The sequence below is a fragment of the Leuresthes tenuis genome, unplaced genomic scaffold, assembly GCF_036924035.1.
Source record: "Leuresthes tenuis unplaced genomic scaffold, fLeuTen1.0.hap1 SCAF_22, whole genome shotgun sequence".
Lineage (NCBI taxonomy): Eukaryota > Metazoa > Chordata > Actinopteri > Atheriniformes > Atherinopsidae > Leuresthes > Leuresthes tenuis.
Window position 1 is genome coordinate 29,433,384 of NW_027325376.1, and position 18,595 is coordinate 29,451,978.

The 18,595-nt window shown below is 42.9% G+C and overlaps 1 protein-coding gene across 1 annotated transcript in view; it reads left to right on the forward strand.

Annotated features, from left to right (window-relative positions):
• zanl (zonadhesin, like) overlaps positions 1-18,299 on the forward strand; it is a 48,778-nt gene extending 30,479 nt beyond the window's left edge. The window contains exons 33-53 of the mRNA XM_072376225.1: positions 4,221-4,397; positions 9,184-9,392; positions 9,487-9,631; positions 9,717-9,814; positions 11,205-11,351; positions 11,450-11,614; positions 11,736-11,863; positions 12,177-12,448; positions 12,527-12,735; positions 13,045-13,189; positions 13,324-13,571; positions 13,664-13,793; positions 13,879-14,080; positions 14,775-14,936; positions 15,016-15,146; positions 15,464-15,666; positions 15,756-15,891; positions 16,547-16,684; positions 16,949-17,042; positions 17,365-17,405; positions 18,111-18,299. Coding sequence (XP_072232326.1) covers positions 4,221-4,397; positions 9,184-9,392; positions 9,487-9,631; positions 9,717-9,814; positions 11,205-11,351; positions 11,450-11,614; positions 11,736-11,863; positions 12,177-12,448; positions 12,527-12,735; positions 13,045-13,189; positions 13,324-13,571; positions 13,664-13,793; positions 13,879-14,080; positions 14,775-14,936; positions 15,016-15,146; positions 15,464-15,666; positions 15,756-15,891; positions 16,547-16,684; positions 16,949-17,042; positions 17,365-17,405; positions 18,111-18,166 — 3,236 coding nt within the window. The 3' untranslated portion in view covers positions 18,167-18,299. The remainder of the gene's footprint in view (positions 1-4,220; positions 4,398-9,183; positions 9,393-9,486; positions 9,632-9,716; positions 9,815-11,204; positions 11,352-11,449; positions 11,615-11,735; positions 11,864-12,176; positions 12,449-12,526; positions 12,736-13,044; positions 13,190-13,323; positions 13,572-13,663; positions 13,794-13,878; positions 14,081-14,774; positions 14,937-15,015; positions 15,147-15,463; positions 15,667-15,755; positions 15,892-16,546; positions 16,685-16,948; positions 17,043-17,364; positions 17,406-18,110) is intronic.
• The last annotated feature ends 296 nt before the right edge of the window (positions 18,300-18,595 follow it).

The following is an 18,595-nucleotide window of genomic DNA, read 5'->3' on the forward strand; positions in this document are numbered from 1 at the left end:
AGGTCTATGAGGTTCATCAAAGCTGTCTCTGACTGAAACACACACAGTCACAGCAGCTGTGTGCACATCCTCTCATGTCCCGACTCATAAAGTAGCATCGTGTCTTGGTCCTGCCAGTCTGGCTCTATAAAATACTTCAATCTATTTACTATGACAACTCAATTCTGTGCTATATTGTAGTTGCTATTGATTGACATCATCTCAAGACCAAATCATAATAATAACAATGATAAGATCATTATTTGTAAAGCACTTTTCTTAACAATGATACAGACTGCTTTACAAGAGGAACAGGGGCATGAGTGATGATAAAATGTCTCATAAAGGCATCAGACATGTCCAAAGGCTTTTGCAAAAAGGGAAGTTTCAAGGAGGAATTTGAAGGTAACTACAGTTGAGAAGGCAAAGAGTTCCATAAAGATGGGACTCTAATGGAAAACCTAAACCCGAAAAACATTAACTATACCTACAAAATAATCCAATTCATTCATATAGAGCCAATTCAAAAAATAATATCCTAGCTAAGGAAACCAACAGATTGCACCGAAACTTGTCTTCAGTCCAATCTCCCGTCCTGAGCGTGCCTGTGGCGACTGTGGAAAGGAACGACTCCCTTTTAACAGGAAGAAACCTCTGGCAGAACCAGAACCAGGAAGGGTGGCCATCTGCCTCGACCAGCTGGGGTTTGAGAAGACAGAAAAGAGGGAAAAGAGGGGGGAAAAACACCATAACACCATTCAAAGGATATCTGTTGGAACAGGGAAACATACGTTAATAACCACAATAATGTCACATGTACATAAAATCATTTGAGAAATTAAACAGGGGGAAAAAGAGAGCAAAGTGAGAAAAGGTGTGACAGATGAGGTCCCCCAGCAGGCTAAGCCTATAGCAGCTTAACTATGGGATGTTTCAGGATTACCTGAGCCATCCCTAACTATAAGCTTTATCAAAAAGGAAAGTTTTAAGCCTAATCTTAAAAGTGGAAAGGGTGTCTGCTTCCCGGACATTTACTGGCAGCTTATTCCACAAGAGAGGGGCTTAGAAGATGGTTTAGAAGAGACTATTGCTGTTGTTAGCTCAGAGAGATCAACTGATATTGATAAAGAATCTCATGAAATCATCACTGCTGAGAGTTAAAAGAATACATGGCTCAACAGAGCTTGGACTCTTTGTCAGCCTGGCAACAGTGCTGAAAAGAAACCTGGGATTATTCTTATTCTCTTCTATCAATGATGAATAATAAGCAGTTCTAGCTTTACGAAGGGCTTTCTTATATGTTATTAAACTATCTTTCCAGACTAATTGAGACTCTTCTAAATTAGAGGAACGCCACTGCTTTAAAGTAGCTGTGAATTATACCAAGGAGCCAACCTCTTCTGACTGATTATCTTCCTTTTCAGAGGGGCAACATTGTCCAGTGTTGTACGCATTGAAGCTATAGTGCTGTCAACAAGAGAGTCAAGTTCTACTGGAGTAACATTTAGGTAGCCGTCCTCTGTCATATCAGCACATGGCAGTGAAGAAAAGGATGATGAAATCAACTCTTTAAATCTGGTTACAGCATTCTCTGACAGACACCTTCTATATGTAAAATTCTTCTCAGAAGCCGTATAGTCAAGCAATGTTCAATTCAATTCAATTCAATTTATTTATATAGCGCCAGATTACAACAATTGTCATCTCAAGGCACTTAAGTAATATAGTCCAATTCAAGCCAATTGGAATTCAATTCATTGTAATCATAATCCAATTAATTCATATAGAGCCAATTCAAAAATTAATATCCTAGCTAAGGAAACCAACAGATTGCACCGAAACTTGTCTTCAGTCCAATCTCCCGTCCTGAGCGTGCCTGTGGCGACTGTGGAAAGGAACGACTCCCTTTTAACAGGAAGAAACCTCTGGCAGAACCAGACTCAGGAAGGGTGGCCATCCGCCTCGACCAGCTGGGGTTTGAGCACAATGTAAATTCAAAAGTTATTAAAAAATGGTCAGACAAGACAGGGTTATGAGGGAACACTGTTAACTGTTCACTCTCAATGCCATAAGTCAGCACAAGGTCAAGGGTATGATTAAGGCAGTGAGTAGGTCTGTGAACACTTTGAGAAAATCCAATAGAGTCTAATATAGAATTAAAGTTAATATTTAGGCTGTCATTTTCAACATCTACATGAATATTAAAGTCACCCACTACAATGACTTTATCTGTACTCAACACTAACTGACACATTCAGACAAAAACTCAGAATAAAGGCCAGGTGGACGATACACAACAACAAACACAAGAGGTTTTTGTGATTACCACTTTGGGTGGGAAAAACTGAGAATCAGAGATTCAAAAGAGCTAAAACTAATCTTGGGTCTAGGACTGATTAGTAACCCTGATCACAGATCAAATCATTCACTAACAGAGACTTCCAAAGGAGAGATCTAATATTCAGCAAACCACATTTAATAGTTTCATGTTTTTGTTCAGTTAAAGTTTTTCATCAGGTGGGAAGCCGCAGAGAAGTGTGTTAGACTACAACTCTACATCCTGGTCTCAACCCTGGGTTGTCATGTTTTTGGATGACTAATAAATTCGTCCATATTTCTAGAAATGAGAGCCGCTCCTTCCAAAGTGGGATGGATGCCGTCTCTCCTCATCAGACCAGGTTTTCTCCAGAAAGATTGCCAATTATCTATGTAGCCCACATTGTTTGCTGGACACCATCTAGACAACCAGCGATTGAATGAGGACATGCGACTAAACATGTCATCACTGGTCAGATTTGGCAGGGGTCCAGAGAAAACTACGGAGTCCGACATTGTTTTGGCAAAATTACACACCGATGCAACATTAATTTTAGTGACCTCCGATTGGCGTAACCGGGTGTCATTACCGCCGACGTGAATAACTATTTTACCGTATTTACGCTTATCCTTAGCCAGCAGTTTTAAATAGGATTCTATTTCGCCTGCTCTGGCCCCTGGAATACATTTGACTATGGTCGCTGGTGTCGCTAATGCCACGTTTCTGACTATAGAGCTGACAATTACCAGGGTTTTGTCCTCAGCGGGTGTGTCGCTGAGTGGAGAAAATCTATTTGAAACGTGGACAGGTTGATGGTGAACCACGGGCTTGACTTTAGGACTATGACTCCTCTTCCTGACAGTCACCCAGCCACTCTTAAGTCCCGGCTGCTCGGGATCTGCTAGGGGACGACTAACAGAGCTAACTACGCTAGTTGGCTCCGCACTGACTAAAGGGGCCTGGCTTGCATATCGGGTGGTTTTCAACAGTGCAGAGCCAAGCTTCCAATTCAGATAACCTTGCCTCCAAAACTACAAAAAGACTACATTTGTTACATGTACCATTACTACTAAAGGAGGCAGAGGAGTAATTAAACATCTTACACATGGAGCAGGTGAAAGCAGGAGATGGAGGAAGAGAACTGGTAGCCATGCTAAGCTAGAGAACCAGACACACCGCTAAAAAGTGAAAAATAAAGACTAAAGATCTGTCAGAGTGAGTGTTAGAATATAACAAGTATGCGATAGAGTTAACTATGCAAGATGTGTAAATTATAGGGAGAAATAAGGTGATTATTAGTAGTTCAAGAGGAGCGAGAAATATCACAGTGCACACACAAAGCAACAGGAAGTGATGCAATACGTCTTACCACAAAGCCAAGCCTCGCAAACTTATGTAAAAACTTATGATTTTGGGGCCTTGTCCTTTTCGTCAACCTTCAATTTCTGTGTCTTGATTGTGAAATTCTGTCTTTTCCTTTGTGGACCAATGCAGCCGTTACAAAAAGTGAGAGTGTCTTGAATCTAAGGTGGATTCTGTGGTAGAGGGAGGCAAGACATAAGAAATGAGAAAACATACCTTGATTTTGAGTTAGCACACCATCAGGTGTAACACGTCGGAAACTGTTCAAATTTCCCATGTTTGTTTAGGAAAAATAATCAGACCCCCCTCCGCCCTCTGTCACAGCTGGACATCGTCTGATTAATTACCATTAGCTCAGAATGTTCATTTCACATCAGTACATTGTAAAACAAATTATTTACATTTCAATACATTACAAAATGTTAAGATCATGTATTGTCAACTCAGAGGAAACCCAAATAATGGTTTGCATTTGAATATATCTAACAATTTATTCGATTAGCCTATTACCATGGTGAATAATTTACATGGCTTTCAGCTCTACATTTCATGTCAACTACAGGGATCTTTAAGCCGTGCCACCCTGTTGTCCGCCCCGAGTCATACTTTGAAAGCTGTGTGTATGACATGTGTGCCACCGGAGGCCAGACTGTGGCTCTGTGCCAGGCCATCGAGAGTTATGCTGACATGTGTGCTGCTGCAGGAGTCCCCATCCCGTGGAGAAACAACACCTTCTGTCGTAAGTCTGAGTGAATGTGTGCACAGTGACCGGAAGTGCTGTCAGCAGTATGCCGTGTTGTTACAGCCTAGTTTATTATTGAAACCACACTCACATTCTTCAGTGTTTTCCTCATTAAGAGTAACTACCACCATGATTTAAGGATTGAGGGTATACGGGTGTGACTGAACTCTTTACGGTATGGAAGGCATTGGGCCTCATGCAAGAACCGTTTGTATGAACAGATTTGTTCTTAAGTCCTGCGTACGAGTTATTTAAGAGAATTTGCGCATTCACCAAGGTTTTCGAATTTTAAGTTGTCTTTCAGGTGGGAACAGAATTTAGGAGTGAATTAGCACTTGTCGTAGGAGTTTCGCAAAATAGTCTGCTGTTATTCGAATCTAGTTTGCTTGACTAATATATTGTATATTTAATTACTTTGAAGCTATCATAGATAAATATATACATTATACCCCATAATTATGCTGACATTATTATGTTTGACTTGAATTATGCACTTATTGAAGGTTAATTTGACTCTGTATATAACAAGGCTGGACTCCCGAAACATAATCGGAGCAACAGACTGCACACAGTGGGAATGCGCCTAATATGCACCTTGCAGTTCCTATAACCTTTTCAGGAATAGGGTCGGTTTTTCGCACATTCGGACATACACTTCAATTCAGTTTTATTTATATATCGCCAAATTACAACAAATGTCATCTCAAGGCACTATATACATAAAATTGAACTGAATTCCCCAAGTGGAGGAGTTCAAGTATCTCGGGGTCTTGTTCACGAGTGAGGGATGAATGGAGCGTGAGATTGACGGGCGGATCGGCGCAGTGTCTGCAGTGATGCGAGCTCTGCACCGACCCGTCGTTGTGAAGAAGGAGCTGAGCCAGAAGGCGAAGCTCTCTATTTACTGGTCCATCTACGTTCCCATCCTCACCTATGGTCGCAAGTTGTGGGTAGTGACCGAAAGAACAAGATCGCGAATACAAGTGGCCGAAATGGGTTTCCTCCGCAGGGTGTCTGGGCTCTCCCTTAGAGATAGGGTGAGAAGCTCAGTCATCCGGGAGGGGCTCGGAGTAGAACAGGGACGTCTGGGTTTCTCTGCTCAAGCTGCTGCCCCCGTGACCCGACCCGATAAGCGGTAGATGATAGATGGATGAATTGAATTGAATTGAATTGGAATAATATAGTCCAATTCAAGCCAATTGGAGTTCAATTCATTGTAATCATAATCCAATGAGATTCAATGAATTAATTTCAAAATAATCCAATTCATTCCTATGGAGCCAATTCAAAAACAATATCCTAGCTAAGGAAACCAACAGATTGCACCGAAACTTGTCTTCAGTCCAATCTCCCTTCCTGAGCGTGCCTGAGGCGACTGTGGAAAGGAACGACTCCCTTTTAACAGGAAGAAACCTCTGGAAGAACCAGAACCAGGAAGAAACCTCTGGCAGAACCAGAACCAGGAAGGGTGGCCATCCGCCTTGACCAGCTGGGGTTTGAGAAGACAGAAAAGAGGGAAAAGAGGGGGGAAAAACACCATAACACCATTCAAAGGATACCTGTTGGTACAGGGAAACACAAGTTAATAACCACAATAATGTCACATGTACATAAAATCATTTGAGAAATTAAACAGGGGGAAAAAGAGAGCAAAGTGAGGAAAGGTGTGACAGATGAGGTCCCCCAGCAGTCTAAGCCTATAGCAGCTTAACTATGGGATGTTTCAGGATTACCTGAGCCATCCCTAACTATAAGCTTTATCAAAAAGGAAAGTTTTAAGCCTAATCTTAAAAGTGGAAAGGGTGTCTGCTTCCCGGACATTTACTGGCAGCTTATTCCACAAGAGAGGGGCCTGATAACTGAAGGCTCTGCCTCCCATTCTACTTTTAGAAACTCTGGGAACAACAAGTAAACCTGCAGTTTGGGAGCAAAGTGCTCTGTTAGGAAAATATCTTACAATGAGATCTTTAAGATATGATGGAGCTCGGTCATTAAGAGCTTTATATGTGAGGAGAAGAATCTTAAATTCTATTCTGAATTTAACAGGGAGCCAATGAAGAGGAGCTAAAACTGGAGAAACATGATCTCTCCTGTTAGTTCTCATCAGAACTCTGGCTGCAGCATTTTGGATCAGCTGGAGGCTTTTCAGAGAATATGTGGGACAGCCCAATAATAAAGAATTACAGTAGTCCAATCTTGAAGTAACAAATGCATGAACTGGTTTCTCTGCATCACCCTGAGACAGGATGTTCCTGATTTTAGCAATATTACGAAGGTGAAAGAAAGCAGTCCTAGAAACCAGTTTTATATGTGCGTCAAATGATAAATTCTGGTAAAAAATAACTCCAAAATAACTAGAAGCCAAGGACATACCATCTAGAGTAACTGTATAACTAGACAATTTCTCCCTGAAGCGCTCAGGTCCAAAGAGAACAACTTCAGTTTTGTCTGAATTTAGAAGCAGACAGTTCTGAGTCATCCAGGTCTTTATGTCTTTAAGACAGGCTTGTAGTCTGAAGACATGCTTGTAGTCTGAAGACATGCTTGTTGGTCCCTGAATCATGTGCGAATGCAAAATTAAACGGTTCCCCTGGGGAAGGGCAGTTCTTATGACGAAATTCGAGGTGGACAGTTGTTAGAACTGTGTTGTTAGAACGTCTCTGTCCGAATGTGGCCATATACACGTCAAAGCACACATGCCGTTGTGGAGCGCACTGAGCTGAAGGCCTGGTGTGTCTCGTGGGAGGGTGGGGCTCGGGGGGGCTGCTCTATAGAAGGCATGCTGCGTTTTGCACAATATTGCCATGAATGAGGGTCTCCCACTACCTGAACCAGCCCAGGCAGACCAGAAGGTATGGTGCCAGAAGACCCTCATGGACCGCCCCATCAAAATGCCATCATGATGAGGCATCAACTGATTGGACGGCTTTAGCTGCAGTCATCGAGCGCCTGCCCATGGCGAGACGTTTTTTTGTTGTTTGTTTTTTTAAGCCATTTTCATATCAAACCATTTCTTCTTTATTTCTGTGACATCACGAACTACAGGTCACACGGAATTAACAGCACTCGTAATTGCTTTCTTCGCTGTAGCAGGTCCTGTAATTCCACTGCTGGCACTGCTAAAAATGACAGATTTTCCTTTTTGGATCTGAAAGCAGAACTTATAGCCTTATATGGTATTATTTGAGGCGTGCAGTATGCAAATGTACTGTCTTCGCACATGTGCACTTAAATACGCACAGGTGGCATTTATCATTTACGCAGGTCGTTTACACACTTTTTCCGAAGTTAAGAGCGTTTGTTGAATCTGACGCGGTGTGTTCGTACGAGACCTTCTTACGAAAAAAGTGAGAGAAATTTAGAATAAGAATACGAAAATGTTCTTGCATGAGGTCCAATGTCTTTTTAGTTGTGTGGTGAGCACTTACTGATGAACTCTACATGAGACCAATTTCTTCAATTCAATTTAATTCAATTCAGTTCAATTTAGTTCAATACATTATCAATCCCCAAAGGGAAATTTTATTGCTGCAGTAAGAATAGTTATTAAATATATTCTGTTTTAAGGGTTAGGGTTTGTTCCTTCTGTTTAATGTGTTCAAGACTTTGGCACATTTCTGGCTTTTCTGTCAGCTAAAAACAGATCCTTTGTTGATAACCACAGAAATTTGCAAAGATGTGAGACTCATGAGCTTCATGTTTGTCATGCAGAGCCCTGCTTTAATCTTTTTCTGAACTTTATTTGCTGACTCCATCATTGTGGACAAATGTTCTGCGCATTGAATGTATAAATAGAACTGAGACTGGTGCAGAAGTGTCTCGCTCTGTGGAGATAATTTTATGTTCACCTGTCTTATCATGGTGAACGCCGGAGCCCCAAAAATGATGTCACAATAGTGGGCATACAGAGTGCTTTGGTGCCATTTCAGTTGTTTGTACACCTCACCACAGCTGTGGGATGTGAGCAGATCCATCTCTGCAGGTATCTGTATGGTACAAGCTTATTTATCTTAGTGTATGATTTCCTCTAGTGCTATCCTGTGGTGTAACAGTGTCATCAGTAGCAACACCTATGGTTTAGGGTGAAGACTGCAGTGGGTCCCGCTCAATGGTATCAACAGCTATGGTGCCGTGCTGATGTCAAAATTAAATTATGCATTAAGTAATGTGATATGCATAATCAGCACATAATACCACTAAGGTTATCCTGTGCTGGCTGACTCCCATTCAAAATCAACTTAACTCATGAAAATGCTGAATCAGCACATTTCCCCACAAGTCATTTTGGGGTCATTAGTGTTCAATAGATGCATGTCATAAAGCTCCACCATGTTGTACTAATAAGGTCACTTCCACAGCCAAAAAGACCATCCTGGCCACAACTGAAAGCTGGATTGCAGCCCATGAAAACCACTTAGATGCCACTGTGGCTCGTCTGTCGTTTATACATTCTACGTCACGGCCGTCCATCCAAATGCAGTCGTGATACACTGTAGTGGACATTTCAAAGCTTAAGTTTGCAGTCTCCAAAAATAGAAATGACAAAATGGTTATGTTCTAAATGACAATTAAAATACAAGTAGAACATCTACAAACCAATGTTACCTTTGCTACATAGGCTTAATTTAAAATTTAAGGCAAGACATGATACTGCTTGAAAATGGAGAAGTTGAAAGGAAAGATTTAAATACTGACACTACTATTTAGAGAGTGAAGAGTGTTGCTTTGTATTTTACAACCTAAAAACATGCTGTTTTCATGTGTTCATTTGCGCCCCCTCCAGCCCTGAAATGCCCCACGGGCAGTCACTACACCCCATGTGGCCCCGCCTGCCAACAGCCCAGCTGTCAGGACCCTGCAGGTCCCGGTGGCTCCTGTGACCAGCCCTGCGTGGAGGGTTGTGTCTGTAACCCCGGCCTGATCCTCAGTGGTGACAAATGTGTCCCACTCAGTGAGTGTGGATGTACTGATGAAGATGGAAAATACAGACCTGTAAGTATTCTTGACAGGAAGGATTTTCTTTGTCAGAAAATTGACAATTAACATTTGATATTGATTTTAAAAATGGATTACTGTGCATGTGTAGGTTGGAGATACCTGGTTCTCAGAGACTGACTGCTCAGAGCGTTGTAAATGCGCTGGAAATGACAACGTCACCTGTGAGCCGTGGCAGTGCAGCCCTGCCCAGGAGTGCAAAGTGGTGGACGGAGTTCTGGACTGTCACTCTACAGGTAATCTGAACAAGAGACTCACACCCACAGCTGTACCACCCCCTCCTGTTTTTCACCTCCTACTGAGTGTCTTCTCCCTCCTCAGGTAATGGAGTGTGCCATGTAGCTGGAGATCCACATTACTACACTTTTGATGGTCTGATGCACACATTCATGGGTGCCTGCACATACACGCTGGTGGAGGTAAGAAAAAATCTGGCTTTTACTTGTGACCTTGACAAAAATATCTATATATTGTTTCATATTCTATTCAGTTGTATTCATGTAGTGCCAAATCCCACATAAGTCATATCAGGACCCCTTGAGTTGTCAGATCAACATCTTATAGCATTCTGGAGAGAAAGCCAATGATTCCCCCTGAGCAGAACTTGGATGCATAGGTGGGGGAGCGCTGCCTTTTACCTGGTAGCCTTCTTGGTGAGTGAAGATGGCTTAGGGAGAGCGGCTGTGGGGTGAGCAGACAGAGACAGGAAGAGTACTGAGAAACAACAAACAACAGAACAGGAAGGACTGGACTGGCTGGTAACTGCATATCAGAACCACGCAAGAGAAGACACAAGTGAATTAATCCCCAAAGGGCAACGATATTGCTGCAGTAAAAATTATTGTTATAAGTATATAAACAACATAACTTAAACTGAAAATCAACTGGCAAACATGTAGAAAGTTGAAGTGTAGCAGAGAGGAGGGCGTAATAGAAACCTCCAGAAGTCTCCATCAGTCGGTTGGGGTGTTGTTTCTGCAGCTTAGCAACAACTCAGCTGATGTGAGCAGACAACATGGACAGAAACTCACAGCCAGCAGTTCAACATCCTTCTCAGTGACATGTCCAGGATTCCACCATCTGTTGTTAACCAGCTCTGTAATCCTCCTCCTTTACTGTTAGCGCTCTGTCTGCAGTCTCTGTCTGCCCGGATAGTCTTAAAGCTGAGCAGAGAGTTGTTGGAGTTGTTCCTGCAGCCAGGTCCAGGATTCCACCATCTGTTGTTAACCAGCTCTTTAATCCTCCTCCTTTACTGTTAGCGCTCTGTCTGCCCGGATAGTCTTAAAGCTGAGCAGAGAGCTGTTAGAGTTGTTCCTGCAGCCAGGTCCAGGATTCCACCATCTGTTGTTAACCAGCTCTGTAATCCTCCTCCTTTACTGTTAGCGCTCTGTCTGCCCGGATAGTCTTAAAGCTGAGCAGAGAGCTGTTAGAGTTGTTCCTGCAGATAAGTTTCATCTATTTTCTCTGCCAGTGATCGCACACTTCCATGGTGATCAAAAGACAAAGTTTTAACTTCCTCCTTGTTTCTTTCCATTTTGTTCCTGCTCTGCATCCCCCTCTCCAACTAACCTGAATTTCGGGTTCTATTCCACCAAGTCCTTGGGCTTTGAAAAGCTCAGTCGCTTGTATCTTCATGCAAACAACTCTCCTTTTGTCATGGCTGCATGTCATAACATGACAAAAGTTCCAGAGTTGCCAGCAGTTGCACTTGCAGTGCACAAATTGCACTCCATTTTGAAACTGGTACCTTAGGAAACAGAGAAAATAAAAGTATGCTGCTGTTTCTTACTCTTTCTCTAAATCTTTCAGGTGTGTAATACCACCAAGGTAACTCCCTTCAAAATTGTGGCTAAAAACGAGGAGCGTGGTCAACCAGATGCCTCCTATGTCCGCTCTGTCAAAGTCTACCTGCCTCATGACACCGTGGTTGAACTGCAGAAGGGCCGCAGAGTTCTGGTATTGAACATCTGTCTGATTTATGGAGGTCCACTCTTCCAAAACAGTAACAAGGAAAGATGCGACAACTGACTGACATCTATTCTGTCTTATCTTAGTTGAATGGGCGGCGGGTGCGAACCCCCCTCTCTATTGACTTGGTTGGTGCCAAAGTGATAACCAGCGGATCCTACAGTCTGCTGGACACAAACTTTGGTCTGCAGGTGAAGTTTGATGGAGTCCATCACCTGGAGGTCACTGTTCCTGGAGAATATTTTGACAAGGTAGAAGGAAGCGAGACATTTTTTTGCTTTATTTCATTGTCCATGATGTGGATCTGATGAGACTTGTATCTGGATCTTTTCTGTCATCTGCACATATAACACCTTGTTCCTTGTTCTCTAGGTATGTGGCATGTGTGGAAACTACAACCACAACACCTCTGATGACAACCTGATGCCCAACAGGGAACCAGCCAAGGATGTGATTGAACTGGGCAACAGCTGGAAATCAGAGGGAGACAGTGATCCTGGGTCAGTGACCAACAAACTCTGCAAATGGTTAACTGTGATTATCTGTGTAATCTGATGGCTTATTTAAAAAAAAAAAATCAAAATTGCTGTTTTTATTGGAATATCTTTGTGTGCATTTCATCCAGTTAATTTTTTTTGCTGGACTGGGGTGTGCTGAATTTGCAAATGATAAAAAAGGAGAGATCATTGATTGTGCAGTTTTAGTTTTTCAGACACCAGTTTGTTAAATAACCACTGCAATTCAAATACATCTATGTTGGCTAAATGACAAAGCAACACCACTGAAGCATCATCCAAGCATTGTTCTCTGTAGCTGTCAGCCTGACACTCGTCCAGACATCCACCCTAACTGCACCACAGGGGAGGAGCAGCTGTATGAAGCTCAGTGTGCCCAAATCATCCTCTCCGACCGCTTCACGCCCTGTCACTCTCTGGTGCCCCCTGAGGCTTTCTTGGGTAACTGCATCTACGACATGTGTGAGTATGACGGCATGCAGGCCACGCTCTGTGACAATGTGGAGGCGTATGCTCAGGCCTGTCAGAGTGCCGGAGTCCAAATCAGCTGGAGAAACAACAGCTTCTGCCGTGAGTTCCACTCACCCTGTTTCACAGTCCGACCATGAGTATAGTACTCTTAGACTCCATTGTTTTCCTTCCCCGCAGCTTTGCCCTGCCCTCCTAACAGCCACTACTCAGACTGCACCGCCCCCTGCCCTCCGACATGCTCTGACCTCTTCCCCATATTCTGCCACCTCCCCCCAACTGCATGCGTGGAAGGATGTCAGTGTGATGCTGGCCATGTCCTCAGTGACAACAAGTGTGTTCCTCTGGACAGATGTGGCTGTCTGGACTCAGACGGAGAGTACCATGAAGTGAGTTCAGCAGCAAACACACTGCTGCTAGCTGTGTGGATATGTATTGATTTGAATAGTATTATATGACAGTCAGCATTTGGGCTGAACCTCAGTTGAGTTCTATCAAGATAGCACATTGTTGGATAGGGTTCGAGTTGGATAGACATGTACACCACCAAGTGAAAGATGTTGCTTTTTAAAAGCATCAGACTCACATGCCTCAGTATGCTGTTGTATTCAGAGGCATTCATCTCCAAGTTCTGCTGTAAGGGATACTTAGTACTGTCAATAAATCCACTTTGTGTGTGTGTGTGTGTGTGTGTGTAGGTGGGAGACTCGTGGCTGACAGATAAATGTGTTGACTCGTGTACCTGCAACCCTGGTGGTGGAATCACATGTAAGGACCACAGCTGTAGCCCAAATTCATTGTGTGCCCTGGACAAGTATGGAGACCTCTTCTGCCAACCCACCAGTGAGCCCAGCTCTCTTATGTCACAGCTGCTATATTATCAGATGTGTACAGATTACAAAAGCAGAGTTACAATAATTTGTGTTGTTTTGAGCATGACCCAGTGTGATCTTTCTATCTACGTTATCACCCTCTAGAGTTTGACAAGTGTAGTATCTCTGGCGACCCTCACTACCGAACATATGATGGGTTCACCCATCACTTCCAGGGACCTTACACTTACGTCCTGACTCAGGACCACAATCTGCAGAGCTCCCTGACTCCCCTGGTGGTGAGGGGGAAGAACATTAGACGTGGGGGTAACAGGAGGGTATCGTTCCTGGATCAAATGTACATTGATGTTCATGGTGTCGATGTTCGCTTCCTACAGAAGAGAGCTGTCCTGGTCAGTAGTGAGAGTCTCTGATGAAAGCAGCATTTTGTGTGGGTGTTTCCTCTCATAAAAAGCATATTGCAATCATATTGATACTCCTCTAGGTGAATGGGGAGCGTGTGGCACCTCCTATCAGGCCAGTGGATGGTTTAACCATCACAATGAACTCCAAGCAGGTGCAGCTCACCACCAACTTTGGACTGACTGTACGCTTTGATGGCAAAAGTCGTGGAGGTAAAAATTCTGTCCTCCTTGACTGAGCCCTTCTGTTGGCTTACTGCTCATTGTCATCTTTTGCACCTCTTTGTTTGAATGTTAGAGATCATACTGCCTAGCACCTACAGACACTCTGTTCGAGGACTGTGCGGGAATTATGATGGCCTCACGAGAAACGAGTACATGAAGCCAGATGGGACAGTGGTCAGGAACCTGAATGAATTTGGAGAAACCTGGAGGGTCAGTGACCGACAGGCTGATGGGCTGAGGGTCTATGACCATCCTATCACAGTCCACGCCCACAGGTATGACCACAACCAAAGTCATTGCTTTCACTGTGAAAACCTTTTCTGTTCATTTTCAAATAGTGCGAAAATGAGTCATTTTTATACAAAGATTCCTTCAGACCATTGTAGCTTTTACTGTTAGTTGGCTTATCATGGGCTTTCAGGAGATAATTATTTTTTGTTTGTTTTACTCTCTTCCAAAGAGGAACTATCTGGTTTGTTTAATAAGGACGTTTTTATTGCAGCCTTGTAGTTCTCTGTTAATGAAATAACAAGCAGAAGCCTGTCTTTTTGAAGCAGGTTCAACATTTCCATGCTATCATCCAGATATCTGGTTTAAATGCCTCTAACAATCAAGAAGTGGTTTAAGGTCACTGGCTTCTCAGATTTATATGTAGAAGAATGAAGCAAATGTGTCTGAAGAGTTTAGTTAGGACTGTTCCTGCAGTGGCTTTTCACACATTCCTCGCCGACTTTCTGCTGGACATGTTCTCACAACTTGAAATATGACGCATGGATGCTTTTAATGACATTAAAATGATTGCCTTAATCTTCCTTGAAGACTTGGAAACAGGGAAATGTGGATGTAACTGTGGCCTCCTCAGGTCAGTGTATTGCTCATGTGGTGATGGCAGCAACAACCTTTTGGTCACACTGCTGAAACTCCCTCTCTGTCAGCCTACACAAAGCTGAGTGTCCTCTCTGTCTCCAGGCGTGAGGTGGAGACTGATCCAGATTCAGGATTTGAGACGTCAGATTGTTCTCAGTCTCAGCTCAGTGACTACAACAGTGTGACAAAGTGTGGGGCACTATCTGACTCAAAGGGACCGTTTGCTGCCTGCCACGCCATCTTTCCACCCAAAACCTACCAGGAGTGAGTAGACTGATTTTGTGTGTGTATAAAATGCAGCTGTGAGTCATCGCTCATGGCGTGTGCGTGTGTTTTCTTCCAGAGACTGTGTGTTTGACCTGTGTGCTGAGCAAGGCAGTGAGGCATTGCGCTGTGCCAGTTACGAAGCGTACGCAGCAGTCTGTCAGGAGGCTGGAGCTGAACTGAGCTCCTGGAGGCAGCAGCTGGACTGTGGTAAGATGATGTCACGGTGCATTCTGGTGGACAGAGCAGGACACAAAGCATGTCAGATAGATGTTCACCAAAGGGACTGCAAGCTTTTCACATCCTTTGCTACTGAATACTGATGTGACTGTCTGAGAGCACCGATACATCTGCACTGAGGCCTGTACTTTATCATGTGATGACGATGTTAGTCTGAGACAAAGCTTTGTTTTCATGACATATATAAGTGTAGAGAAATAAAGGTCTGGAGCCTGAGATGCAGCGCCACAATATACAAAATAGAGCTTTTGTACACCACATATTGGATGTCTGTATCTGTCTGGTAGCTCTCCAGTGTGATGCCAACAGCACTTATTCGTCCTGTATGACACCCTGCCCTTCCTCCTGTGCCGACCTGGCTGCACCCTCTGATTGTGACACCGTGTCCTGTGTGGAGGGCTGCCAGTGTGCTGCAGGCTTCGTCATGAGTGAGGGAACCTGCATTCCTTACACACAGTGTGGCTGCACCTTCCTCGACAGATACTACCCAGTGAGCTGCCTTCAGTTACAGCACCAACATGTATGTGTGTGTGTGTCACCATGTGAGCTCATGTTCTCCTTCCTCTCCCCATCCTGCAGCTAAAAGAGAAGTTTGTAACTGAAGACTGCTCTCAGAGCTGTGAATGTACCAGTACCGGTGCTGTGTGCCAACCCAAGACCTGCCCGGACGGCCATGTGTGCGCCATCTATAACTTCAAACGAGACTGCTACAGAGGTGTGTGTGTGTTTATTACATTAATGTGGCGGACATCCATCTGTTCATATAGTCATGTTCTTGGGACCAACATCCCCTGCTGAAATCTTTGTGTGAATATTTAGAAAGGCTGGGGTAAGTAGGTGAGTGTTCAGGGAAATGTATCTACAGGAAAACCTCTCATAAATGACAACTTAATCATCATGTATTGTGTCAGTGTAAACTCTTACTTAGCCTCACTCTATTCATGACCACCAGAACATCTGAGTATGAGCAGTGAAGTCCAAGTCAACTTTGGGGATGCAGAGGACAAGAAACCCACATCTTTCTTTATGTTTGAAAGCTAATTTTCTCACAATGGTGTACTTTAGTATGAAATATTTATTTTTGGAAATCATATTTATCCTTAGATCCAGTCTGACTTCTTTATAAGGAAGCACCTCTGTTCTGTGTGTAATAGAGACACCAACTGAGGCTGCTGTTCTGTATCTGCGTTTGCATGCAGCAGTGGTGTCAGATTGTTTGTAGTTAAGTGTTAAGTACAAAAGTGTAAAAATGAGTGAAAGGCTTCAGCAGAAGCATGCTCCTTCATTTGGTGTCTTAACAGTCAGATTCTGATGTGAGTGATAAGACATAAAGGGTGGAAAAAGACATGAGGTGTTGTTGTGTGTTGCAGCGAGCCCCTGTCTCAGTTCGCCCTGCCTGAATGGAGGAACATGTAAGGAGGCCAACAGCAGCTCATACACCTGTCAGTGTGCGGTGGGCTTCGAAGGCACCGACTGTGAGACGGAGATCATACCGACTGGCGAACTGGGTATGAGCTTCTAAAACATCTGCTTCACTTTGTCCCGATGGAATTCACCAGCTAACAAGCAGTGACCATTTCCTCATTTACTTGGCAGCTTATTGTTCATATCAAACTTAAGCTACGCACAGTTTTATGACAGCTGGACATGAAGGAATGTGTGGACTGTAGAAGAAATATAGGAATTGTAGTGTGGAGTTTAGACCTTTGTATCTCTGACTTCTGTAGCAGTCAGAGGCTTCACCTCTTACTTGTCATTGTTGTGTTTTACAGACACCAAGTGGATTATCCTGATTGCGGTCTTGGTCTCAGTTGCTGTCATCACTATTTTAACCACCATTGTGTGCATTTGCAAATACAAAGCCAAGTGAGTGTCAACAGATTGTGTGTGTAGAAACATGAGCCGAGAAGAGTGCTTGTGTTGGCTCTGTGAGCAGCTCACAGCTCCAGCGTTCTCCAGTGTTCTGCAAATACCTTCAGAAAATATTGTAGTACATGTTTGTGTTAAAGGTGCATTAGGTTAGGGTTAAAAAAAAGTTTTTATTCCTAGGGACAAGTTAACAACATTTAGTAGCAGCAATCACCTAACATGACTGAGAACATTTGTGTCAGCACTGGCTACCTGCACTCCCTTTGCTAACTGCAGGAATCCCAATTAAGTGTCTCTTCTGGGTTTGTTCTCTCCACAGGAAAGACAAGGTAAAGGAGGGGAAGCTCAGCATGAAGTCAAGTAAGAATCATTCTTCAATACAGAAATACACTTTGATGAGCTTAAGGGACTGCTGATAAATGGAGAACTCCTAAGAATATGATCTCTTGCTATGCAAATGTCCTCCCTGTTATCCTTATACTCTTATTTTCAACATCATTATTAGCAGTAGCATTAGTGGTGTTATTTCAATGAAAACATAAGCATGCTGTCCTCTTATTTTAAATGGCACAACACAGAAATGTCTGGCAAGCTGCATTTGAGCCTTCTAATCTGAGATCCAATTTAGAATTTTATTAGGTTTACCTGTTCCATTTTTCAGTTTTGATAAAACTGGCATCTATGAAAGAACTTATGTATTACCCATGACTGCTGGTGGCTTCTTCTATGGTTTAGCTGGAAACACCTAACAGCAGAAACTGCTTAAAATGACTGTTTACAGCATATATTCTGTAAAAAAGAAAACCATCTACAAATATCAATAGTGGCAGTTGACATGTTTGTTGTTACTTCCTAACAATGCTGAGAAGATGTGCTGGAAAGCACTTTGTGCCTTTAGTTGTCATTGAAAAAAAATACACGCTCTAGATTTAGTACAGCTTAATTAGTTCCGTTGAGTATCAAAGACGTGTTCCATTTTAACTCGTGTCCAGTCATATATCTGAACACAACTGATTTTAAAAGTGGTGTGCAGCTCTAATAACTCTGCCATGTTTTCTCTTTTAGGTGTTCCATATGCAAACATAGCTGATCAAAAACGTGAAAAAGTGACTCCTATGTGATGACAGCTCAGATATAATGCCGTTCCTCTCACTCCTACATGTTCCTGTTTTAACTTAAATTGTTTTTAACAATGTCATTTTTGGCAGATGCAAATGTCGTATCAACATAAATTGTATATGTAATTTATGAATAAAATGCATTTAAAAAGAAAATGAAAATGTGCCTTTGTTAAAACAAACTAAACAACCTCAATCCACAACAGATACAGTGACGTGTGAGACAGTGTTTTACTCTTTACATTGCATAAAGTTTGGTAGTTTGATAGAAAATGTAAAGATACACATACACACATATAGACATGTATATATATATATTCTCCCCGTGTATGCGTGGGTTCTCTCCGGGTACTCCGGTTATGTCAGGTTAATTGGTGTCTTGAAACTGACCCCAGGAGTGAGTGTGGTTGTTTCTCTCGTTTGTCTCTGTGT